General features: G+C 37.5%; 1 protein-coding gene across 2 annotated transcripts in view; it reads left to right on the top strand.

Annotated features, from left to right (window-relative positions):
- opn8b (opsin 8, group member b) overlaps nt 1–19,220 on the top strand; it is a 28,620-nt gene extending 9,400 nt beyond the window's left edge. The window contains exons 1-4 of one of the 2 annotated variants that reach the window (XM_035951610.2): nt 1,697–1,813; nt 6,498–6,791; nt 13,727–14,055; nt 16,025–19,220. In XM_035951610.2, the coding sequence (XP_035807503.1) occupies nt 6,512–6,791; nt 13,727–14,055; nt 16,025–16,381 (966 nt within the window). In that variant the 5' untranslated portion in view covers nt 1,697–1,813; nt 6,498–6,511 and the 3' untranslated portion in view covers nt 16,382–19,220. Of the gene's footprint in view, nt 1–1,696; nt 1,814–6,497; nt 6,792–13,726; nt 14,056–16,024 lie in introns of those variants that run through there. The other variant, XM_035951609.2, reaches the window with a different exon arrangement.
- Nucleotides 19,221–26,031: the final 6,811 nt, after the last annotated feature.

The raw sequence follows: 26,031 nt of genomic DNA, 5'->3' as shown, positions 1-26,031 counted from the left end.
GTGAGTCCGTCCCCTGAGCCAAAGCACCCACATGTGGTCACAGTCGCCTCCCAGCAGTCGCAGCTGCAGTCAGATTAGAGGAGATCTACACTATTCCATGCCCAGACAGCAAATGAATCGCGCATGCGCAAAGCCGCTGCTGATCCCGTCCTCACTGAGTGGGATGTAAATGAAAATGTCTCTTCACTATCACACTGAAATAAATCACTGCATTTGACTTACACAGCCTCCAGTTCTAAACATATTTTGGGTGTTTTTTTACTCACTTTCTCTTTCACCGACTTTGGCCAGAATCTAACGACCAAACCTCACAGTCGGACACTTTTCAAAAGCAGTGGAGGAAGCTGATTAACACTTTCACAGAATGTATACGGTTCTGTGAAGGTATTTTTGCCACTATAGGTGTCATGATTTGTACCCATGAAGTGACATGTGTCTGATCGGTTTCAAACTCGTTTTGTTGCTGCTGGATTTACTGCATCTGTGTGAAAAGCAGAATGTGGTGGCAGATGTTTGAGACTTCTGTTTCAGAAGGACTGACTCTAATAGGAGGAGGTGTAGATCTGCAGAGTTCTTCTCCACACATTTGTCATGGTTTTGGTTTGCTGTGTGTCTTTCATTCAAGCTGGAATCTCACTTTTTTCACAGCCAAAAAATGAATGATTAATTTACAAACAACCTGATTCAGCTGTAGTTTACCATTATTCTTATTAAATAGAATATGAATAACACAAAAACAGATGAATAGTGGCTGTTGCAGTCTGATTTCAGCACCACAGGGGGGTTGTTCCACTTTGTTTTATTGTGATTGGCATCAAAAAAGTTGGTACATGATGTTACACCACCACGCTTCAGTTGCGATGGCAAGAACAGCATGCATGCTGGTATTTTTATTACAGTGAATTAGTGCAGAATCACCTTCATGCATGGATGATACATCAATAATGATTTTATGATCCATGATGATGAAAGACCAGAAAAATAGAAATGTACTGTATAGCAAAAAAGTAGCATGTTCAGCATTTTAGAGACCCCTCGAGATGTAGCGAATCTTGTTTTCATGGTAGCTCATGTCTTGTTAGCCCCCCAAGGCTGTCCTGTAGTTCACACTCTGCCCTCAGCTCACTCTCATTTACAGGTTGCCACTGTGTTCATTCGCTTTCCAGGTGTCTATTCCAGCTCCTGGTCAGCTCTTGTGTGTTTTCTGAAGCTTGCCTGTATTTTTCAGTGTGGTTTTGGCCACCTTGAAATTGCATTTTGTCACTAAAGCAAATTTTTCAAATAACATGCCTCTCGTGTTGTGCTGAATAATGTTTTCATTAGGTTGTCTTTTTCTGGAACCTTTTTAAGTTCATTCTGGGAATCACACTGAATATAATCAAGAATATATCAATCATGTGGTAAAGAGGCTGTAAATGTCAGATAGATTGTATTATTCTCCTGCACAATATTGTTTATGTATTAAGAAGACGTAGTCCTGCAGTGCCACCTTGTGGTCTGTTCCGCTTTTATTTTGTTAAGCGAGCGTTTCTTCTTCTTCTGCGGTTTTTGTGACGCAGAACTTCCTATTTCTTTGTCTAAACAACGTTGTGCTCACGCATCGTCGGAGAAACGGTAAAAAACTGTCTAAAAATAGTAGTTATACATCACGTTTATCTATTTGAATTGTATTAAGGAAGGGTTTACATTGTGGTTTATCTCATTATCCTGTATTCGTAGCTCCGAGCAGCGGCGTGTGTGTGTATATCGAGCTGGAGAGCATGCTAGCTGATGGCTAACACTTAAATTGGCGCCCTTGGAACGGCGGAATGAGGTATGAAAATGTTTAATATGCATTATTATCAGATGAGTTGCGTTTATTTGTATTGGATGTAAACATGATTTATACGTGAATTGTATGTGATACTACAGTGAAGCATTTTGTATTCTGTTTAACTCTGTAGTTTTCACGGTGCTTACGGTACACGGTGCTGGTCGAGAGTGAGAATAAATCAACACCCGTTTGAAAGTCTCTGCGTCTTGCTGAATGAATCCAAGGGGCCGCTACAGAGGCATTTCAGAAAAATACTCCAAACCTTTGTGTAAACTAGCTGTATATGGTCAAGTTCTCAATAAGAACAATACAGTAGTGTCACTTCTTTAAATTTCAAATCTACATCCCAAGCAACAAAACAGACATGTTTCATTTTACAGTCATGTAATCAGTGTCTGGTGTGACAATGTATTCTTTTTCTTGCAGCAACAGATTCTGATATTTCAATCCTTGAGTGCTTGCTGATGGCTCTTATTCTGGTTTTCCTTCTGTCTGTTTCTACGAGGGTAAATATACGAGACAAAGGTTGTGATATTATGGGCATAATTACTAGAATAAGCAAAAAGAGCATTTTTATTCAGTGAAACCCACTTCAAGGAAGAAATAGGTTTATATACCTTCTGGCTGAAAGTTCCTTCGGAAGTTTTTTCACCTTTTAAGCAATTTAGTGCAGTTCAAAGAGCTTTACAGATGACTGATAAAACAGAATAAGTACGGTAATTATATAATTGTGGGACTTTTTGCAACACAGTTGACAGGTATCACAGTTGACATTTTCACTGTTTTCAGGCCTGAAATCAACATGGCCGCCTATAACCAAACACAATATGGCATTTTACAGAACGATTCTTCTAAATATTATATATACAATTACATAAAATTGAAATTGAAAGTTATTTATAAAGATATTGTAGTAAATCTCTTGACAAGTCATAAATCCACACTTGACTCACACACTACTTTATATTAAATAAGTCAGAAAGCCTTGGAGTCTGGCCAGTCTTTTCTTCAGGAGGAAATGACATCATGTGGAGCAGGTCATGTGATCTGGAATTAACACACTTCCTTGAGAGGTGTTTGTGTTATGGGGAACTTGGTGGAAAGGGATTTCTCAGACACAGATACAATTTGTTATTTTCCATTTAAAATTTGATATATTGCCAAAAAAGAAATATCTGTCATGATAATCTCAACGTAATAAAAAGAACACAATCAACATAATGTTTGAATAAGCTCATTTTATTTTTGTTTACCTAATTAGAAGGTGGTTGTTGTTAAATTTGGACGGTTATTTAGTTGATATTTTAGTGATATCCAGTCACTTTTTATTAATAAATGATTGTTTCCATAATAAATAACTATGGAATTTGTAAAGACATGATCATAATGAACATAAAAACATTATTTTTTTTTTTACTTTTAATGAAAATGTATGCAAGATATATCCCATGGACTTCAAAAGTCCCTCAATTATATATTGACCCAGCAGAGAGTAAAATAAAAAGAAGAAAAAAGAAGTTAAAATTATAGATTAAAAACATGAAACAGAATAGAATTGGAATCATTTTTAACAACATCAAAAACTTAAGTTAATAAATGAAATAAAAGTAAGAAATGTTTTAAACCAGACTTAACCTACTTAATCAAAAGAGGCTTTAAGTTTCAGATTCCTCAGACTGTTCCAGCAGCTCGGAGCGTAAACACGAAAAACCACGCTGCCAAAGGTTTTCGTTCTGGATTGTGGAACAACCAACTGACTTGAACCAGATGACCTGAAGGGCCAAACTGGTTTATACACTGCTAGCATGTGATATATGTAGATATAAATGGTGGTGCAAGACCAAGAACAGCATTAAGTACAGGTTAAAGGAGTTTCAAGTCATGAAGAACTTTAGCCTGAAGAAATGTCACACACCGATGCTTCGCAAATAATAATCTAATTATGACATTCAAAATAATGAAGTTGTACTTCAACATTTCAACTGTACTTAGCTGCTATGTACTTTTACTTAAATAGGATTTTTCATGCAGGATCACTGCTTGCAGAAATGTGTTTTAATATCGCATTATTGTTACTTTTACCTAAATACAGGATCTCAATTTGTCAAGCGAAGGATGGATGTGGAATGTGAACATACCGGCTGGTCTGATCCCATCACAAGATGTTCTCTTGTTGTTTTACACTTTCTCTCACCCTCGTATGTATCACACACATGACTGATCAGTGCTGTTTTAATACACGTTTTGACCATGTTTGGGGTTTTTTTTAGTGTGTGCACCCTGTGTTTGGCTTCTCTAGTGGTTCAGAGAGAGGAAAGAGATCAGGACTACACATCGGGAGGTCGTTGATTCCATCAGATGAGGCCGTAGTCATGATTTCAAGTTCGATTTCTATTCAAAACTGGCTGACATTTAGTCTAAGGCAGTAGTAGGTTCAATAAGCGACTGTATTGATTAGCATATAGGTATTTCTCAGTCATATTGCACTGGTAGATAAAATGCGGTCTATACAAAACCGTAATTCCAACACATTTAATGTTTTATATAAAAAGACATAAATATCCCGTAATCACTGAGTTTACTTCTTTATTACAGAGATTATACAGTATATACAGAAATTTCAGTAAATATCTAAGATACACAACTGATGTCGATGTCTTAAAAAAAACTACTTTTTTTGCAAGAGTGCCAGAAAAAATGCACTAAAAACAATGGAATTTAACATGAAAAAAAACTGTCAAAACTAAAAGGTAACAGCAAATGTTTGTAAAATAATTATGCATTTTATATGATTTAAACACAAAACATATTCAGATAATTGTATGGTTTTCTATGAAATGAGAAACCAAAGTGTATCTCCACTACAACAGCATAAAAGAATTTCTAAAATTCAATTATGGGTTTTGATTTTTGGGTTTCACCCAGAAACTTTCTGTAGCCCAATCTGGCAGCCCCTATAAGAACTTCTGGAATTGTCCCTGTAGTTCAGTACGATAGGTTTGTTGGTGGCGATGTTACAGTTGGAGACCTTGCTCAGGTCCATTATTTTTCTTTTTGCATCCATTAGAAATGGCTTATTTTTACCACAACAAAAACTGGTTCCTTTTACCGGAATAAATCATGTTTCTCATTGCATTGTAGAAAAATGCTTATTGCAGCAACTGTTTTTTTTTTTTTTTTTAATCAGTATGGGATTATTGCATATTGCATACATTGGCTGCAGCTGTTCATCACCACAATAAGAACAGGAAAAGAACTGAGAGCAGTACTCCGCCAAGGCTGCTCAGTCATTGTGTCATTTCCGACGGAAAAGTCCCAATAAGTCCGCAGCGGTGCATTTGTAGTAGGATCACAATCATGTGATCATCAGCAGGCAGCTGATGTAGTGTTCACTTGTTGTCATAGTTACAGTGTCGCCGTGCCGCTATCTGGCAATAATACAGAAATCTTCAACAAATCCGTGGATCCAGACTAAAAGCTGCATCACTGTCAAAATCTAATCACTTGGTCCTTGTGTCATTTCTGACCTTCCCTGAAAATTTCATCCAGATCTGTTACTCAGTTCTTGAGTAATGTCGCACACAGAAAGACAGATGGACAAACATACGCCGATTGACACAAAACTCCGCTGTGTTCCTTGGCAGAGTAATTATTCCTGGTGACAATTATAATACTCATTACATGTGAACTGTATACTCAGGCTGGGTGGCCCTCACTATCTTTAAGGCCTGAGAGAAACTGGGTTGTATTCATTTATAATGCCCTTGTTAGTTTTTTACCCCCTTATATTACCTCACTGCTGTTTTTTAATGTGGGACCTGACAACACTCAAATGACTGATTAAACCGTAGGCGCCGGCTGTTTTTACTGAGCTTGGAAAATCTAATTTTACTCATAATGCACCTTCAACCTTGGAGGACATGCAGAACTATATAATCTGACTCATTTTTATTCTTTGGGTGATTCAGAATTTTAATATCGATGTCAAGCTTCTCTTGTTTTATCAGATGTTATAAGTTTTTTTAAAACCTAAATGCTGTAGCTATTGTTATTCGTTTTTCATCTTTTGCCTTTGAATCAAATCCAAGTTTCTTATTTGTGTGTCTACTTCTTTTATTTTCGTACTCCGCTGCACTGGAATGAGGCTTCTATGTCTCATATGTACTCAGAGCTTAAAGGTGGAATGAATGAGTAGGTAGCTTTCAGGTGCAAATCCTGCTCGAGCCACAGACTAATGAAAATCACAGTTACACAAGGTCTCTTTGTGAATTGGCCTCTTCAGATAGTTGATTCTGTTCTGATGCTCACTGGGTGTTGATTGCACATGATAAGGCTCCTGGAAAGCTCAGAGAAATGAGCTCATGTCTCCCTCCTTTTCTTTAAACCATGTGCTTTTTCATGCACTGTGCATGTTTTACAAGATGAACAGAACACCGGGCTTCTGCACTGATGCAATCAAGGCCTAGAAATGTAGATGATTTGCTTGAAGTAAAAATATCCAACAACTTTTTCTTCACTTGCAAGAGGGGAGTGAAAACTCAGTACGCAATCACGAGACATCGAGTGCTTAAAATGCATTTCTATGTAGCTGCTGGTTAGACGTCTGCTCACATAATGTCACTATGTTCACTGCTTTGTATTATGCTTTTTCCCTTCCTTCATCGTCTGCTCCTGTCTGCCTCAGCTGTGCTCTCCATCATGGGAAACCTGCTCGTCCTCATCATGGCATTCAAAAGGTCATCGAGGATGAAGCCACCTGAGCTGCTGAGTGTGAATCTGGCTCTGACAGACCTGGGAGCAGCTGTCACCATGTATCCTCTGGCGGTGGCCTCAGCCTGGAACCACCACTGGCTCGGAGGAGATGTCACCTGTATTTATTACGGCCTGGCTGGGTTCTTCTTTGGCGTCGCCAGCATCATGAACCTGACCGTCTTGGCCATTGTGCGTTTCATTGTGTCCCTCAGTCTGCAATCTCCCAGTAAGTAACTCATGGCTTCAGAAAACTGATAAAATCACCATCTGGTATTTTAAGATTCATCATGTGCAGAGATAACTTTATGCAGGATCTTCTGATCCCTGTGAACCCTTGTTCTCACATTTCCCATGCTCCAAGAGATAATACCATCTTTATTGCAGGGTGACTCAGCAGCAACGCCTTTGTGTAACAGATCTATAAAGCAGTCATCTCTATTATTCTAAGGGCAACAGCGTATGTTTGAATGTGATCGCTGCTTTTCTACTTAGGTGGTGCTCAAAGCACTTTACAATGTGTTTCTTCTCTCCTCAAGCTACCATTAATACTTTTCCTTTACAGTCATTCAATCATTTACATGCTTCTAGACTTTCTATAGTAAGATTGTTAAGGTGATTAACCTTGAAAGAACACGATTTATCCGGTTTCTTATCTGTTGCTACATAACGGTGTAAAGTGATCTAGGGAAGGCTTTTTCCACATTTCAGCACCAATATTGGTCCAAAAACATCAGAGGAGCTTGCAGCCAACATTACATACCGCATTTCTCACTCACTTTGCTCTATAGCTCACATCTGATAAACTGAAATGTCCTCCCCAAAAACCCATAAAACTTCACTGTGATGAAAACACAGCAACAGTGATACTAGTGTATTTGTAGAGCAAGAAAATTACTACATTTATGTATGTGGACCAACAGCAGTAACTTCATAAATTATCTTAATAAATTAATAGTTATAAATGATCCCTGACATGAAGACAGGATCTGGTCCCATGTCAGGAATCTTCGTCAGACCTCCAGTGATCTTAAAAATGAGTGAACACCGTAGAGAAATGTGAATTGTTCTGCAAGGACAGTTGGAAACCAACTTCTTGAAGCTGGTCTGACAGAGAGAAAAGAAAACATCGGATGCCTAAAGCACCGTTTTGGCAGTACAATGCCATAGCTATTGATGGAAGAACTTAATTGATTTTAGTTATTATCAGGAAAACCATGGAAAATGTCTCAATATCAGCTCTTAAATTAAATTCTTATGAGCTATTTTTGTTGTTATTATTATTATTATTATTATTATTATTATTATTATTATTATATTTATTTGCCTAAACAAATGTACCTTTAGTTGTGCCAGGCATTAAAATGAACAAGAAACTAAAGAAAACAAGGGTGGTCTAATCATTTTTTCCATGACTGTATGTAAATAAATACATCATCAAAATTCTGTTCAGAGGATTTGTGAATCAACTCTTCAATGTACTTAATAGCTGCTGCTGTGCCAGACAGCTGCTCAGCTGCTTCCACACAAGTATTAGAAATTATGAAGTAACAGCACATGTTAGCATGACATTTTAGCTCTTAGTAAACAATGTTTTACTGTAAGATTGGTATGAACAGCCTCAAGCACCCATCTGTATCTCTAGATGACTAATTTTTTCTTGATAATCGTATGCTTCTTGTGTTTTGCTTAAGGGATTGTTTGGATTCATTGGGTTTTCAGTGTGTAATTTATAACCTCCAGTGTGTGTGAAAAAAAACCCTTCATAATTGAATTAGGCCAGTGAATGTATATTGTTATGTTTCACCCCCTCTTGTCTCAGATGAACTAAATGAACCAAGGTTGTTTATGAGTGAAACTAACAAAAACTGCACAAAGAGAAAACGGGGCTCTGTGGTCTAAAAGAGGATAGTGTTAAATACCACTATCCCCCACTAAATCTACCAAAGGTGGTAGAACAAACAAAAACTAAGACCCCTTAAAAGAAAAACATTCCCCAAAACAAAGGCAAGGAAGTGCTGGGTTCTGTGCACTGACACGACACAAAGACACTCAGGCTTCCAGAAGAAGGCCGACTGATGGTGTTGAACCTTCCAGGTCGCCTACCCACAACCAACTGAGCAGATGGGTGACCCCTCCTTATATCCCCGCCCAGCTGATTGGCAACAGCACACAGTTGAGCTCAATCTCACAGGTGCTGCAGATTGAGCCTGATCTGAGAGCAAGGCTGTGAACTTTCCAAGTCCATAATGATATAAAAAGTAATATTTTAGTACTGTGAGGCCAACATAAACAACATTTATAGCTCTGTACATAAGGGACACTTTGAAATACAATCAGTCATCTTGCTTCCATCTTCAGATCAGAGCTTCATGTGAAAAAACAGAACTGACATTTCTACGTACACATAATGGAGTTTAGAGTAAACAACAGCCTCATAACCAAGACTTAGGAACACAGACGTAATTGAACCTGCTCTGCAAACTGTGATGCAACAGAAATGATACACAACATCCCCTTCAGTCACTGTAGTACCAGGAGGGCTCTACGATGAATGTGACAACCTTTGAAAAATGCCTCGTGCTCTGTGTTTATATAACAGATATGATCTTGTTCTTGTGCAGAGTCCTCCAGGGTGGAAGAGGTTAATCTGAATAGCAGCTGACTATAGCGTTGAAATTTACCAACCAGATATAAGATCAATTTCAATTCAAGTCTCTGCAAGAAAGCAAAAAAATAAGCACATTTTTCAAAATGCCAAGCCATTCCTTTAGATGCTCTACATGCTGTACATGTCTGACAAACTAAGCTGGGTTTTTATATGGATTATTTCTGTGAAGTGTCAGACTATCTGACATTAGAAAGTACACAAACTGTAATGTTTGCAGCCAGAAGGAACAGTCAGGTGTTGCACTTGAGTAAGATGCCTAGAAAGTCATGCATTTGAATCTTTCTTTAAGTAAAAGTACAAAAATAATACCATGAAAATATGCTTAAAGTAAAAGAACTCAATATGCAGAATGGCTTATGTCAGACTATGTATGTATTTGGATTCATTTCATTGATAGTTGGTTTATCTGTAAGCTGCACAGTGGCTGGGTGGTTAGCAATTTTACATTGCAGCTAGAAGATCCCTGGTTTGCATCCCGGCTTTCCCAGTACCTTATTGGATGGAGTTTGCATGTTCTCCCTGTGCATGTGTGGGTTTTCTCCAGGTACTCCGGCCTCCGGTCTGAATGCAAGTGTGATTGTTTGTCTGTATATGTAGACCTGCGACAGACTGTTGACCTGTCCAGGGTGTCTCCTACCTTCACCTCAAGTCAGCTGGGATAGACTCCAGCCCCCCCGCAACCCTAATGAGGATTAAGCAGTGTATCGGTAATGGATGGATGGATGGTTTATCTGTCAGGTAGCTTATGAATTTCCCCTCAGAGATCACTACAGTTTCATTTTAAACTAGAATATAAAGTTATAATTTATTTATTTGGTCCCATTTTTTATTATTAAACCTGCAAAGTAAAAAATGCAATACTTCCCTCTGAAATGTAGTGGAATGAAGGTATAAAGTAGCATATGAAAGTAGCATGAAATTGAAAGACTCGAGTCCAGTTTTGAGGTGCTTGTTCTTTACTTAAGTGCAATACTTGAGTAAATTACCGAGTTACTTTCCATCAATGTCAATGTCAGCTTTATTTCTATAGCACATTTAAAAAGGTCTATGGCCAACCAAAGTGCTTTACAGTAAAATAATCATCAACAATAAGAAGCAATAAAAGCAAAACAATAAAACTGTGAAATAAAACAGATAAAAGATCCAGTAGAAGTGACTCTGCTCAGCCAAAGGCCACAGTGAACAAGGGGGTCTTAAGACTAGTTTTAAAAATGGAGAGGCTATTTGCAGACCGCACAAAGAGAGGCAATGCGTTCCACAGTGTGGGAGCCACAACTGCAAAGGCTCCATCTCCTCTGGTTTTCATGAGGGATCGAGGAATGTGAAGGACCATCTGGTCAGGTGACCTCAGGGCTCTGGAGGGTTGATGCACCTTAACAAGGTCAGATAAATATTCAGTCCATTCAGAGACTTAAAAACAAAAGAATCTTAAAATCAGTCCTGTAAAAAAAAAAATAAAATAAAAAAAATAAAAAATATCAGCGGTACGGCTGAAGTAATCAGAGCAGATTGACAATGCAAGCGGATGATGTAGAAATAAACATCTTGAAACATCTTTAAATGGTCTCTCAACTCTAAGCTTAGCAAGAGGAAACATACAAAACTGGAAAATCAGAGGGACTGAATATCCCACATTTGCAGCCAAACACTTTGATACTTTATGGACTGAAAAGTGAAGCCAGTGTTGGTAAACCTGCATGTTTTTTCCCCTAACAGCTAGCAGGCGGCGACTCATGCTGGCTGAAGCCAGATTGTATAGACGTCTATGACTAAATGAGCCGAATTCTCACTTGATTTGATACTTTGGTAAAGATTTTCCTAAAGAGTTTTTGGTCTCAATCACGAATTTTAAGTCTCCTTCAATACAGAATGATGTCCATTTTGTAAGTTAGGGTCCCATTTAGATTAAAATAGAAGACAAAGCAGGGTCTTCTTCAGTGTAGTGACTACATCCATTTCTTATATGCAGCCTTTATTTGGGTTATATGTGAGAAATGAGCATTCAGCAACCAAAATAGCAGCATATAGTGTATAAGACTAACACGGATGAGGCCCACATTAACATACACAAATCCTCAGGAAACTCTTCTGGATGTGATCTCATTAAAAAAAAACTATATCTCCTCTACATTGTTTGGTTTAAACAGAGAATCATGCAGCAGGTTTTACCTTCTCTTACGTTACCATGGGCTTTAAGATATTGGTAAAACAATCAGGCCTGTTGTATAAAAATGCACAAAGCAGGAACAGTAGGAGGTCATTGCATAACAATTCTGTATCCTCCATTAGTGTCATCCTACAGATTACTAAACCATGCTAGGGGAGTGGTATTACTGTAGATCAAGATGTAAATGGATTTTTGTAGGTAGGGTATTGCATCAAAAGGATCTTTAAAAGATTTTCTTTTTTTTTTTTTTTTAAATTTGATTTTGCAATGTCTTTTATAATTGTCTCCACATAACCCAGTCAGATATATTGGTAGAAGCATTTTTCTTGAGTTTTTTGTGTTCTACTCTCCATAATAGACACTATGTTTCTTTCATGTTCAGTTAATCTATGCAGGCTACATATGATATTTTCTAATCAGAAGTCTGGAATGTTTATGTAAGTCTATGTCTTTATCCAAGTATTATGTATGTATGCACAACTATCCATTCTGTGTGTTTGTATATACTGTACATGCGTACAGTATAGAGATGGAACCAGAACAGTAAGAGTATACTATTTTGGCATCAAAAATAAAAGCCAGCATAAAAAAAAAAGAAACTCAACTGAAAAGGGAAATATTGGAATGGAAACATTTGTATTAGAAAATGTTGTATTGGCGCCGAAAACAATATTCGATATTAAAGCAAAGTCCACTAAACAAAGATATTGAATGTATTCAATTAAATGTATTTTAATTTTGGGGTTTTTTTGTATTTGGCAGTGCTTTTCAATGACAGTTGTCTGAGGTTTTTCTTCATGTCTGTCTTTTTACAAAATATCTTCCCATATGTCTTACCTAAATGCATGGGAGAAGAGAGATAACTGCAGTTTTGATGGTCACTAGGTTATAATAACTGCACTGATCAATTCATTTGTGGAATCTGAAAAAAAGAACTCAAAAGGTTGGATGACTTTGCCTAAAAATAAGGTTTCCCTACATTTACCTGACACTGTGTTGAGTCTCTCCCTTTATAATGTCTGTGTTAGTGTTGATGTCACTTTTTACTCTCTTTTTTTTAACCTAAAAAGCTGGACAGATTTATTAATGTTCCAAAATAAGTCAATAGCCAACAATTCTAATATTTGCTGCAGATCTATATAATGAGTCAGAACAAGCTGCAAAGTATTTTCTATCATAGGCATAAAATCAGTAATGGGGCTTAAAATGCTAAAATTATGAAATACATGCCCTGCTTAGACTTACAACCATTTCATTTGGAAATATCTAAATGCATCAAGCAGTAGTGCTTGATAGATGCATTCTACTATCCTGGTTAGAATCAGATATTTACAGTAACAGCTTACCCTGCTTTTACAAATGGCATATTCTAGTAATCTGAACCATTTCATCATCGTTGAGATAAAACAAGACACGCTTTTAGGCAGCCAGGCAGAAACAAGACTACTGATATAGTAATGTTTGCAGGAATATGAATATCCAAGATTTTCATGTGTCATGTAAACGCCTATGAAGGTAGAATAAAAACCAGGATGACAAGATCAAAGTAACTCAAAGACATATTCCCATAATTTAATTAAATATATAGCAGCAAGATAAAAAAATTCTAATTCACTGATTCAGACAAACCTTTTAAGTTGCAGTTGCAGTTTATTTTAACTGATTGGGCTGCCATAATAATGTTGCACCAACTTAATGTTTTTTTTTTTGTTGGTACCCCTCAGTTAATGAAAGAAAAGCCCACAATGGTCACAGAAATAATTTGAATCTGACAAAAGTAATAATAAATAAAAATTCTATGAAAATTAACCAATGAAAATCAGACATTGCTTTTTATATATATATATATATATATATATATATATATATATATATATAGAGAGAGAGAGAGAGAGAGAGAGAGAGAGAGAGAGAGAGAGAGAGAGACAGAGAGAGACAGAGAGAGACAGAGACAGAGAGAATTTGCCTAACAGTGAAATTTGCTGGTTGAATAACATTAGAAATTGTCATAAGTCAAAATAACTGATGCATTGAATCTGTTTGTTGAGCTGAAACATCAGTTTTTACAGTGCAGGCTCAAATTCAGGACGCTAATACATATGTAAACAAAACTCACTGATATATGGCACAGAATTTGTTCAGTACATGCAGTGCACTTGATATCACTTGACTTTTAAATCAGGAATATATTATATCTCTTTAACTGTCATCCTTGCAGTTTATATGAATGTATGCCTGGAAAAATCTGCATTATAGCACCTCTCCTGTATGTACTATACAGCATGCTAAAATAGAAAACAAGCAACGTTTCTTTTTCTTTCTGCAGAGGAGAAAATTGGTTGGAAGAAGGTGAAGCTGCTGTGCATGTGGACATGGTTATATGCTCTGGTCTGGGCTCTGTTTCCCATCCTGGGCTGGGGTCGGTATGGGCCAGAGCCCTTTGGACTGTCCTGCTCTCTGGCCTGGGGACAGATGAAACATGAGGGCTTCTCTTTCGTCATCTCCATGTTCTCCTTCAACCTGGTCATGCCTTCCGTCATCATCATCTGCTGCTACTTCGGCATCACCATCAAGCTCTACGTCACCTACAAGAAATCGATGAACAACAGCAACCGAATCCCCAATGTTGTGAAGCTCCACCGGAGGCTGTTAGTAGTAAGCGACTTTCTCTTTTCTCTCTGTGCATGTTTCCTTATGACACTTCAGTTTGTCCACAGGCTTCAAACCAAACACGTTTTGATTATCTGGATACCATCTGTATTTAGCATCTCATAGCAAATGCACAGCTGCTTATGGAATCGCAAGGATTGTACTGACAACGCGTTTGTCATTGTCCTTGATGTACAATAGAGAGCTGTTTCCAAGCTTTCAGACCTGTTCAAATAGCCACATCAGTCGATCTTCAGTAGCACGTTGAAGAAAACGTGTACATTTTCAAAGCAGCTCCAGGAAATCAGGTGCACTATATACGTAATATCTCTGCAGCCCAATACAAACTAATCAACAAAGAGATGAAAAGTGTGTCATGATGAGAAAAAACATAAGATAAAACATGGACATGTGTGTAAATGCTATGCATGAATTAGCACCATGAGGATAGCTAACAGCTAGACGACGTTGACATTATGGATTATTGGGAAAAAAGGTGCCTACAGATATCATTTATTCAACAAAAAGTATAAACAGATGTAATATTTTTCTGTTAAAAAGTAACTATACCCTTGGTATCAGAAGCTAATATTTCCCTCATAAGCAGAAATAACTTCTTGGAGACGTTTTGGATAACTGTCCACCTGTCTCTGACAGATGGACAATCATTAAGTTGCAAGATGTTTTAGGGTTTTCTTGAATGTAGATGCACTATAAACCTAATATCTCCGCAGCCACATCCATGCTATTCAACAAAGGAGTAGAAAATGCATCAAGATGAAAAAAACTAATGAAATAAAACCATACACCCACTAGGAGGTGGATAAGGAGAGGACAACTAGAGTTAGAACACGTTGAGATTATGGATTATTATCATTATACATACTGGACCTCATACTGGAGGATTAAGTGAAGTGTAGATAATGGATGGATGGATGTATTGTTCTTCTGTTTCAAAAGTAACTACACCCTTGGCATCAGAAGCTAATATTACCCAGTTAAGCAGAAATAACTTCCAGTTGAATTTTTTGCACTATTGTCCACCAGTTTCTGACATTAGCTTGCTAAAATTTTTTGTCTCCTACAAAATTCACTGGGATATTCTAAGGTTTTCTTGCATGGAATGCCTGTTTCAAATCCCCACACACACCATTTCACTATGATTCAAATCTGTACTTTGACCAGGCTGTTCCATAATCCTCCATTTCTTGTTTTTTGCCATCTATTCATTTGTGGGATTTGCTGCATACTTTGAGTCATTATCCAACTGAAAGGTCCACCTCAACTCCAAATCCCGGACATGCTAGCATTCATAGAGGATTTATTTCTTATCATTTTTAACATCAGAGGTTTAACTAAAGACGTTCTAAGCATTGGCACTGAATTTGCTTGAAATCTGCACCACCTGTAGAAGATTTTCCTCAGTGTGCCATATATTCAGATCATTTGAGATCTTTTCAAACCCAGTGCAACACTCTTTGGAATCCACAACACTTTTGTGAAGGACTTAGAGATCTCTTAAGATCATGGAGTCACTTTAGTAGCAATTAAAACAGCTCAGATGTTTTAAAAATAACTCCCTCCCTGATGAGGATCTAGTCATTGGCACATTAATCCAGAACCCCTGATTCTCATTTTATGGACTTGGAGGTGTGATAAATGTTGGGGTGCACTGTCTTTTTATTTATTTCAGTTAGAAAAATTACTACAAAATGACAATTTATGTCGTGTTTCTGTAGGTATTTCTTGAATTTCCCTTGGGATTAATAAAGTATTTATCTATCTATCTATCTATCATTTCAAAGAGGATAAACATGCTGAAAAAGACACCAATTTCCATATATTCCATGTATTACTTTATCTGGAACTGGAGCTCATACTGTAAGACCAGTGAAATGATGCAAAGCAGACTTTTTGGTAATTTTCAGTGATTATGTATGCTTTTTACTGATTCTATCCTTCTGTTCTGCTGCAGATTTCTGTTTTGATCAGCATCGGCTTCATAGGCTGCTGGACGCCCTACAGCTTGGTGAGCCTCTGGTCGATTTTCCGCGACAGCAGCGTAATCCCGCCTGAAATCAGCCTGCTGCCGTGCATGTTTGCCAAGAGCTCCACCGTGTACAACCCCCTGATCTACTACTACTTCAGCCAGAGCTTCAAAAGCGAGGTGAAGCAGCTGCCGTGGCTGTGTCTGGGCGCGAACCCATGCCACGTCCCCAACAGAGTCAACGACAACAGCATCTACATGGCCAGAGTTGACGTCAAACCCAAAGTGGCAACACCACTGAATCTGCAGGAGGTCACAGAGGTCAAGACGGTGACTTTGGGTTGAAGGATTTGGTTGTTCTTTGGGACATGCACTGGGAGAAAGACTACGAAAAGATGTCATAATGTGTTTTCTCACAAACATCATCAGGAAAGGAAGCAGATGTTGTTTTCTGATACAAGTGGTGTGTGGTATCATAACATAGCGCTGGGCTTATTTTTAATGTGACCAGGATGAATGAGGAGGTGTGTTTGCACTATGTGTTAAATGCTGTGAAAGCTGGCCAACGAAGTTACGAAATGGAGCTAAATTTGTGCTTGGGGTTGGCAAAAAAAACCTTCACGCCACCTACTGTAGCCCAGAAACTCACTGCTACACTAACCCATGTCATCGCAGCCTTTGGTCTTTTCATTCACCATGTAGTGTACAGGTTTACACCATTAAAGAGGCGGAGAAAGTGGTAGCCACGTAGGATCAAGGAAAACTGTGACATAGTCTGAACCAAAGTTTGTACAGAAAAATCTAACAACTTTATTTTGAGCACAGAAAAAGAGAAAGTTTATTTGAAAGACGCGGGTTTGATCAAGTTAAGACACTTGTCTGTTTTGAATATTTTCAAAACATATTTTCATTTACATTTTGAATTCAGAAACGACATATTCAGTTATTTCCGGTTATTAAATGATACCTTAAAGGCACTCATGTTTGGTGAGTTTGCCTCTATAATGTTTACAAATTAAACAAATATTGTGCTGTTGGTTAATCAATCAGATGCCATGCATGGGGCTTGTTGTATTGTTTTATCCTGATAATAGCAAATAACCGAGAATTTTCATGTAAATAGCACCATCCCAAAAAGCTATAATGAGATCAAACGAATACACAAACCAAATGGCATTTGTTGCTGCCACTTTAAATTGGTGGTGCTTTATTGTTAAAACCATTTCCAGTGCCAGTTGGGGCTAAATGATTTGGGGATTTGATTTGCTTGTTAAAATTAGCTTTGGTTTAATCTTCACTGTGTAAAACATGTGATGGAGCATTACCACAGGAGATATTATCAACAGTCTGACGGATACACAAGGAGGATGCACACATTTGTAAAAAATGGATTCATTGTGCAGCACAAGTGCCAAAATGGCAAAATACAAGTAAATACAGATCTTGTAATATATTTGGAACCAAAACATATATTGGATAATGGTGATAAAGTGGTGGTAGGTTGGTGCAAATGGTTGAGCTCATGTGGTCCAAACACTTGAACAAGCCTCTAAATTCTTCACTGAATTCTACCTGATCGATTTTGAGAGTTTCTAATTCAGCATTAATGCTAGCTCTGCTGTACAATGTGTAGCAGTGTATGCTTATTAATGCAAATTAAAGCTAATTTCAGCACCTTTTTTCAGTTACAAAGGTATGGGGGAGATAGTGGTGAGAGGAGCAAAGCGTTTGGGAGGATCAGATTCAAGCAGTGGTGTTGAAAGAGGCTGACTAGGTTGAAGTATTTGGACATATCTGTTGAGCTTAATTGTTGGTTCTGCGTTTGAATGGATGAATTAAATCAGATGAAAAAGCCTGGTAGAATACAAGTGGCCTTACTGCTTTCGTTATTATTTTGTTCAGGAAAACTCATATTGTGGGGCGATCTGATGAATGGTTTGGCCTCATAGACATAGACTGTAGATAAAAATTTGAAGTCTCAAGGTTAAAATTTGGCCATCACTATCTTGGTTTTGTGGAACTAGATAACTGGTTTTGTGGCGAGCGATGGAGGAAAAATCAAAATGAGAACCTTAGGACACTAAGAACTCTTATATGTTAGGAACTCCTCAATCACAAGGTAGCTTCACCCTGAAGCACACTCTGCTTTATCATATATTTTATTCTAAATAGGACTCTAAATTACAAAATAAACATCATATTGTATTAAAGGAGACTTGAAAGTACCAATTGAGACCATGAATTGTTCGGAAAAAGTTTCCTGAGGTAACAAATCATGTGAGAAGTAGGCTAAGTTTCTCACAGACTTCCATACAATCGCACATCTTGTTGCTACCAGAGATGTCACCTCCTGCTGGCTGTTAGAAAGAAGGCAAGTTTCAGTCACTTTGGCTTTAGCTTCACCTTTCAGACCTGGAGGCTGTATGTAAATCACATGGCAGTAGCTTCCCAGTTTGGATCTCTACTGTGACTATTTTTACTTTTATTTTGAAAATAAAAGCAAAAATGCCTCAAAATATGTCTAAAAAAATGACTCGTTTTGGAAAAACTGATCGTTTTTAAGCCGTCCATGACACTGTTTTCAAATATTCAGCAGAATAAGATGCAAGTATCATTATCAAACAGCTCTTTGATACAAGCATGATGTAACATGACCTCAAGGCCGAAACATCAAGTCCCAAGTAGCAACACGAAGGAGTCTGCAGGAGATCAGAGCCCACATATGATGTAACAAGATTGAGATTGTGGCGACACTTCTGCCGAGCTGCCTTCTTCAGGCGTAGCATTACTACTTGAATCCTTTACAAATGTTTTTCCTTTCATACAGGAGAAATAAATATCAGGCTGGTCTAAATAAAAGCGGTTGGACTAGACAAGTAATTAAGCAACCATGCTTTCTTCAAGGAAACCATAATTTAACGTTAAGCAGCACAGCATGTTTAAAGGTATTTTTATTCTCCATTTTGCATCAGACAAACTGATTCCAGTGTTTGACACAGTAAATGTGAATTATATATTTTTATTTTTATTTCGCTGTGCCCCGTGGCTTTTTTTTCTTTCTTGTAGCTACTGTTGACAGTGTTGAATTATTTTTAAAATTTGTGAATGTAGAGCTCTGAACCCTGAGCATATTTATGTAAATGATTCACTGGGCATGTTTGAGAATAAAAACTGAAACAATGAAGTCGTGGACAAATGACTACACTGTGACAGCATTGCACAACCACACTTGCTGTATTTACAGTTACGTGAAAAATTATTCAACCCCCCTGACGTTTTTGACACTCTGGCAAAATGAGCAACATTACAACTGCAGGTAATTATTAAATCATATAAGAGGTGAAGAGTTAGTTTATTGAAATATCAATCAAGATTTAAATCAAAATCCATCCAAAATTTCAGCTTTTTCACAAAGAGCAGGTTGCAAAATGATTCAACCCCCTATAAACAATGCTAGGTAAATACAGATAATTACAGTACAACACCTGTATGTACATTTTGAGGTGAATTCAATGGTGACACATGCTAAACATTGAGTGATATTCATGCCTTTAAAATGGGAACACTTTGTGTAAATACTCCCCATGTGCCTCTTGCAAGCAACATGGTTAAGACCAGAGAGATGTCCCTGAAGTTTAGAGAGGAGATGGTTGCTTTGCACAAGAATGGAAATGGGTAAAAGAAGATATCCAAGCTTTTGAATGTTCCCAGAGACACTGTTGGAAGCATCATTCCTAAGTTCAAAGCCACCAGTACTATAGCTACACTACATGGTTGTGGTCAAAAAAAGAAGCTGTCGGCAAACACATCAGGATTCCTGTGGAGACAGATGGACAAGAACCCTAGGCTTACTGCCATGGACCTGCAGGAAGATGTGGCTGAAAGAGGAACTGATGTTTCTGTGGACACAGTACCCCACACACTCCTGCTGAAGGGCTTAATGCCAGATCCCCTAGATGGACACCGCTTTTGAAGACACACCACAAGCAATGTTCCCTGTAATTTTTCATGAGTCTGAGCAAACACACAAACTCCCTGAGCGTCCCTTGGACCACTGTGAGCAACATCAGACGTGTGCACTGTGGTCACACCAGCATCACATCCATTCAAGTTACATGGTTCATTAAAAGAATCAAATTACAGCATTTACATTTCTGTTAAAACACTTTGTCAACAGGAACCAGTTGAAGGCTGCAGTGATTTTAGTGACACTACAATGTATAAGAGTGAAGTTATTGAATATTTGTCTCTCTTTACTGTTGCAGCGGTTTTGCAAATTGCAGACGGACCCTGTTCACTCCATAGACACCAATGTTATTCCTGTAGCTTGAAAGACAGCTACTTTTGATAAAACTGGGCTCGTAGCACATTGTCTGCCTTGCAACAATGGGAAAGAGGCACCGTTTATGTTTTGACAACCTATATCTAATGAGTTATTGATGCTGGAAGTCCGAATCTGTGAATATCTTTCCAACTTTACTGAACTTGGGGCCACTACCACCTAAGGAGTGATATATTTAATTTTGAAAAAAACATTTAGCCATACTTAAAGCTTTAAGTGCTTTATTAACACGGAACTAAAAATTTTGTGTTGTTTTATTATCACAGGTTCTGTCTGAAAAGAGGTGGCATCATTTTAAACAGTGAAATCAAACTAACAAAATGTAATGACCAACCAGTGAGCAATACTGGATTCTGCAAAAACATAAACAACTTTTTTAAAAAATCTAAATCTTATCTTAACACAGTTAATGTATTAACTTATTTATGTGTGTATGCATGTATTTATTGATTTATTTAGTACTGTTAACATATCAGAGTTCTGAGTGAATTTTTCTTAAGATAGGCAAAGGCCATTTATTGATTACATATAGGCTGTTAAATGTTTATTAAAAACTAAAAAGCATTTTAAAAAAAACAACTTAGGCATTTATTGAGTCACTAAAATACTGTAGAGTACAGACCACATCAGCATGATTATAAGCATCCTCTGGTAAATGAACAACCAGATACTGATGTCTCTCACCATATGGACTTCAGGAGATGACTGGGGGATGATAAACTGTGACCTACTGGTTGGGTTCTCTCTGTTCTCATGTTTCTTACATGTTTGTCCCCTGACAGCCGGGTCCTAATGTTTTTTGAGCAACACATCATACTATGACGTTTTTACAATGATGGTTCTACTATGGAACCAGTTTGACATGTTCAGGTGTTCTTTGTTTGAAAACTCAGAGATTTCAGGGATCAGAAGGTGGTTTTCAACTTTCTTTATTAACTTTCTGCTTCAACTTTAAACTAAATTTCCTTCACTAATCCCGCCCTCTGGACTTCCAGGAAGCTGTGTTCCTATTGGCTGTCCAGGTGGCTGCTTGGTGTTATCAGGAACACCTGAGCAGCTCAGTGTCTTCCTGCTTTATTTAGCTGCAGACAAACATTTCCTCTGCTTCTGTTCACCACAGAACCGGGTTTGGCTCCGTTGCTTTAGCTTGTTCTTTAGGCGTTGGCTTGCAGCTTCTAACAGTAAAATCGTCTTTAATGTGTTTCTTGGTGTGTTTTAGGGCTTTGTACTGGATAGTTGTCTTGATAAATGTGGTTCTTTAGCCACAGTTACCACATGGTGCTAATGTGTGCAGTGATTAGTGGATTTGGTGCAGCTGAGTTGTGTCTTTATCTTGGCTGTAGTGAGTCTTCAGAGGTTTTTGGTCAGACACATTCTGTATTCTTGTTGGTGAACCAAGGTTGGTTGTCCAGAAGGTAAGAGTTCCTGTCCTGATTCTCTGTTCTCAGAGGTTCTCTGGTAGGCTGCAGGAGACTTTAGCGTTTGGGTTGTACTAGTTTGGTTTTTGTATGGTTTCATTTGGACGACTATCTTGAGGCCCCTCCATGTGGTTTAGTGAGGTTTTCTGCAACAGTTCTACAAAGCAACCTGCAGCAGAAGAGACTTTGAGAGTTTTTAGGAAGTTCTGGAGACCAGACTTTAGAGCAGCAGAAACATTTGTCAGCAGTTTGAGCAGGAGAAGGTGAGCTTCAGAGTAGAAATGAGACGGAAACCTTCTTGACCCGTGTGGTGAGGTCCTGTACCAAGAGTTTGAGCAGGTTGTGAAGAGTCTGTAGTTCTTTGGTCTGAAAGCACAAGAAGAGTCGACTCATTAAAGGAGAAAACAGGAGATATTGTTGGTTTTTCTGTCACTCTGCAGTTTCCAGTTTCCTTAGACTGAATATCAAGTTTATATTTTAAATGATTTCCCATGTGAGCCCAAGAAGACTTCAATAAACTCCCTCCATCCCCTGGACACAACATATTCTATTACCATGTTAAATCTTTTTTTTTTTTTTTTTTTTTTTAATGTTTTTGAGTTTTAATCATAGTTTTAGCATAGTCTATTTCTCTTTGCTTGTTTAGTTTTGTCATCTGTGTGAAAGGTACCAAACAAATAAAGTTGAATTGATAAACTGAATAATTGACTAACTCATGATTGTGACAACAGAAGTTTAATAGAGTTAAACATTAAATACAATTAAATGATATTAAACAGACAAAATATTGAATAAGATAATTCAACAAGATACATGTCATTATGAAATTAAACAACATTTTTAAAATACAAATATTAAAAATTACAGATAAAATATTTTCCATCATTAAACATTTAAAAAATACAATTAAACAAGAAGAATATTAAACATTTTAAAAAATGCAAAACATTTAATTAGATTATTAAACCTTTAAAAAGACAAAACATTTAATTAAAAAATTAAATGTTTAATTAGAAAATTACATCTTAAAGACAATAAAACGTCAAATAGGAATTAAACAGAAAATACAATGAAGCATTTAAAAAGAAAATTATATTAAAATTAAACATTAAAAGGTGGTAAAACATTTATAAAGAAAAACCTTAAAGATTTAATCGAAACATCAAATATTGAGAAAGGAAAAAAACTCAAACAAGCCGATAAAACATTTGAAAAAACAATTAAACATTAAAAAGACAAAACATTTGGAAATCAAATCAGACATTAGAAAAGAATAAAAGGTGAGAAAAGAGCTAAACTAAACATTTAAGAAGAATCAAACTAAAGACAAAACATTTGAAAAGACACCAGTTAAACTTTGAAAGATCAAATTAAACAGAAGAGACAATAAAAGGATGAAAAAGAGCAAAAACAGATGAAGGTCTTAAAGTGTTTTCTAGTCTGAAATGAAAACATCAAGTTGTTTCTTCAAACATTTCCTCTTTCTATGTTCTTGGTTTGATTGTGGACAGATTTACTAAGAACTCATTTCAGAAAACTGCTTTCCAGATAAAGTCTACTAGTAGTTGAAGGCATTGATCAAACTAATGTTACCTTCTGATCTCCACAAACTTTACTGTTCAGTGAAGAGAATCAAAGTTTGTTAAGGATTTCTAAAAAACCCACAGGTGAAGGTCTGAGAAGAACTCAGATGGATGATCTAAATGTGAAATCAAGACTCATGGTCACAAGTTTTAAGGCTTCTGTTAACCACAAAGTTCAAACTAACAGAGAAGTACTGAGAAACTTTCAAAACTTCAGTCCTCAGACTGTCTGAAGGTTCAAACTAACAGAGAAGTACTGAGAAACTTAGAGGATTTCAGTTCTTGGACTGTCTGAAGGTTCAAACTAAGAGAGAACTACTCAGGAACTTAGAGGATTTCAGTCCTTGGACTGTCTGAAGGTTCAAACTAACAGAGAACTACTCAGGAACTTAGAGGATTTCAGTCCTTGGACTGTCTGAAGGTTCAAACTAACAGAGAACTACTGTGGGACTTAGAAAATTTCATCCCTCAGACTGTGTGAAAGCTCAGGTCCTGAGGACTCGGGAGGTGTGGAGGCTTTGGAAAGTCTTGGAACTGAGGGTTCCACCCTCCAGCACAAACGCTGAAGTCCTGCCTCCTCAAAAAAACGGTCGAGTCGAGACTCAAGTTAAAAAAAAACTCGAAAATGGCAAAAAATAGATGATAAATGCGCAAAAAAAAGAAGAATTAGTATCTGAGCGAATAGCTCAGGAGGATAAGAAGAAGGACTACAAAGCGGAGGGTCGCAGGTTCAAGACCCACCACCGGCAGTTTTCTTTCTTTGTCTTTGTCAGGATTTTCAAAAAACTTAAGAAGGGTCTGGTCTTGAACCAGCGACCTGCAGCTCCATAGGCAAATCCTTAACTCACTGAGCTACAGATCAGATACAAAGAAATAAATTCGTCGTCCCTTTGGCATCGTAGTTCCTCAAGTGACCACATGGGCGGAGCCAAGGCGGAGTCTGGGTGGAGTCAGGGCGGAGAGTAGGCGGGGAGCTGGGTGGCGGCCTCCCCCCTCTAGTCCCCCGCCTCCCCCCACCGCCCACCACACCTTCCCCCGCCCGACGAGTTTTTCGAGTCTCCACGAGTTCTTCGAGTCTCCACGGGTTTTCCCGAGTTTCTGGAGTTTCCATGAGGTCAGAGGCAGAACAAGTTGTCATGAAGAGGTGTTGAAGTCGGCCAGGATGGACTGACTTTTTACAGCGACTAGAAGGAAGACCACTAGAAGAGCAGGTCTTTAACCACCATCCATAAAATCCATGGAGTCGCTCCAGAGAAATGAAGGGAGGTCAACTTTTATCAACCTCCATCCAGATGTTCAACTTGATATCTTTACTTTGACATTTTTAGCACCACAAACCTTTAGTATCACACTTTATTATCATTTATTAGGACTTTAATGGAATCCACCAGCAGATTTACTTTTTGCTGACAAACTTTATTGTTGTCGTCGTGGGACTGCAGTATTTAAAACTGTTCCTTCTATTTGACCTCATGTTTATTAGTTTTAGTGGAGAAAGTTATTTTACTTGTCGATTAGTCTCTTAAAAACCAAGTAATAAATTGGATTAGTCAAGAGCTTTGAATTTCTTACTTTGTCATATTTTCAGTATGACAAAAAAATATAAAAATAAAGCGTGTTGAGACAATTTGACCTGTAACTGGCGTTATATAAATAAAATAGAATTTAAATTGTATGTATCTTGTAATGTGGAGTAATTCAGCCATATATGTTGGAAAACACATTTTCTTTGTCCATTAATCTGTTGATTGTTTTCTCCAGTAATTCACTTCTTGTTTTGGTTTATAAAATGTCAAACCCAAATATGTTCAGTTTACTGTCATAAAAACCAAAAAGATTTACATTCATGATGCAGTAATCAGGCAGTTTTTCACTTTTTATCTTAGTTTAGTCAGAAAGATAGTTGATAATGTGTGAATTGTTGCAGCTTGTGAGCCGTAGAAGGTTTTAATCTTTGGGGCCGAGTGTCAAAAAACATTTAGAAACCAACATCAACAAAACACTCAACAAAGATTTGAACATCATTAAAGGGAAATCCAACTTTTGCATGACAATGTCTAATTAAAGGACATTTATTTCCAACGTAAATGTGTGATATTCATCCTCTGGAGCTTTCTCTTCACATCGTCTTCCACCTGGACTGGTTTGGTCGGGAGCATGTGCAACAAACATTTGAAAAACTGCACTTTAACATCAATGAATGACACTGAAGTTTAATCTCTACATAAATGAGACTGAGTCTGGATGTGCTGCTCTGTCATTAACTCCTAAGTTTAGGGAAAGTTCAAACAAAAGAGGACAGTTCAGATAAGACTTGAGAATGAGCTTATTCTGAACAAACATCTCAGACTTTCTGAGCTTCAGCACCTCTAGCAAGATATTTTAACAACAAGCAACTCAAGAGATCCAGAAGTTGGAGAGAGTTAGCTTTAGCTGAGCCAAAGAACATGTGGGATGCTAACCTAGCAAACATTTCAGACTTTTCTCTGTGAATTCTGAGAAATAATTTCCTATTTAATGACAGAGCTACACATCTTAACTCAGTCTCATTAAAACAGACTCTAATTCAGTGTCATCCATCCATATTAAAGTGCAGTTACCCAAAATGTTTGTTGCATGAGCTCCAACAAAACCTGTCCAGGTAGAAGGCCA

This window comes from Amphiprion ocellaris, chromosome 12 (assembly GCF_022539595.1).
Source record: "Amphiprion ocellaris isolate individual 3 ecotype Okinawa chromosome 12, ASM2253959v1, whole genome shotgun sequence".
Lineage (NCBI taxonomy): Eukaryota > Metazoa > Chordata > Actinopteri > Pomacentridae > Amphiprion > Amphiprion ocellaris.
Note: the sequence above shows the minus strand (reverse complement) of the source record. Positions and strands in the feature narration are given on the sequence as shown.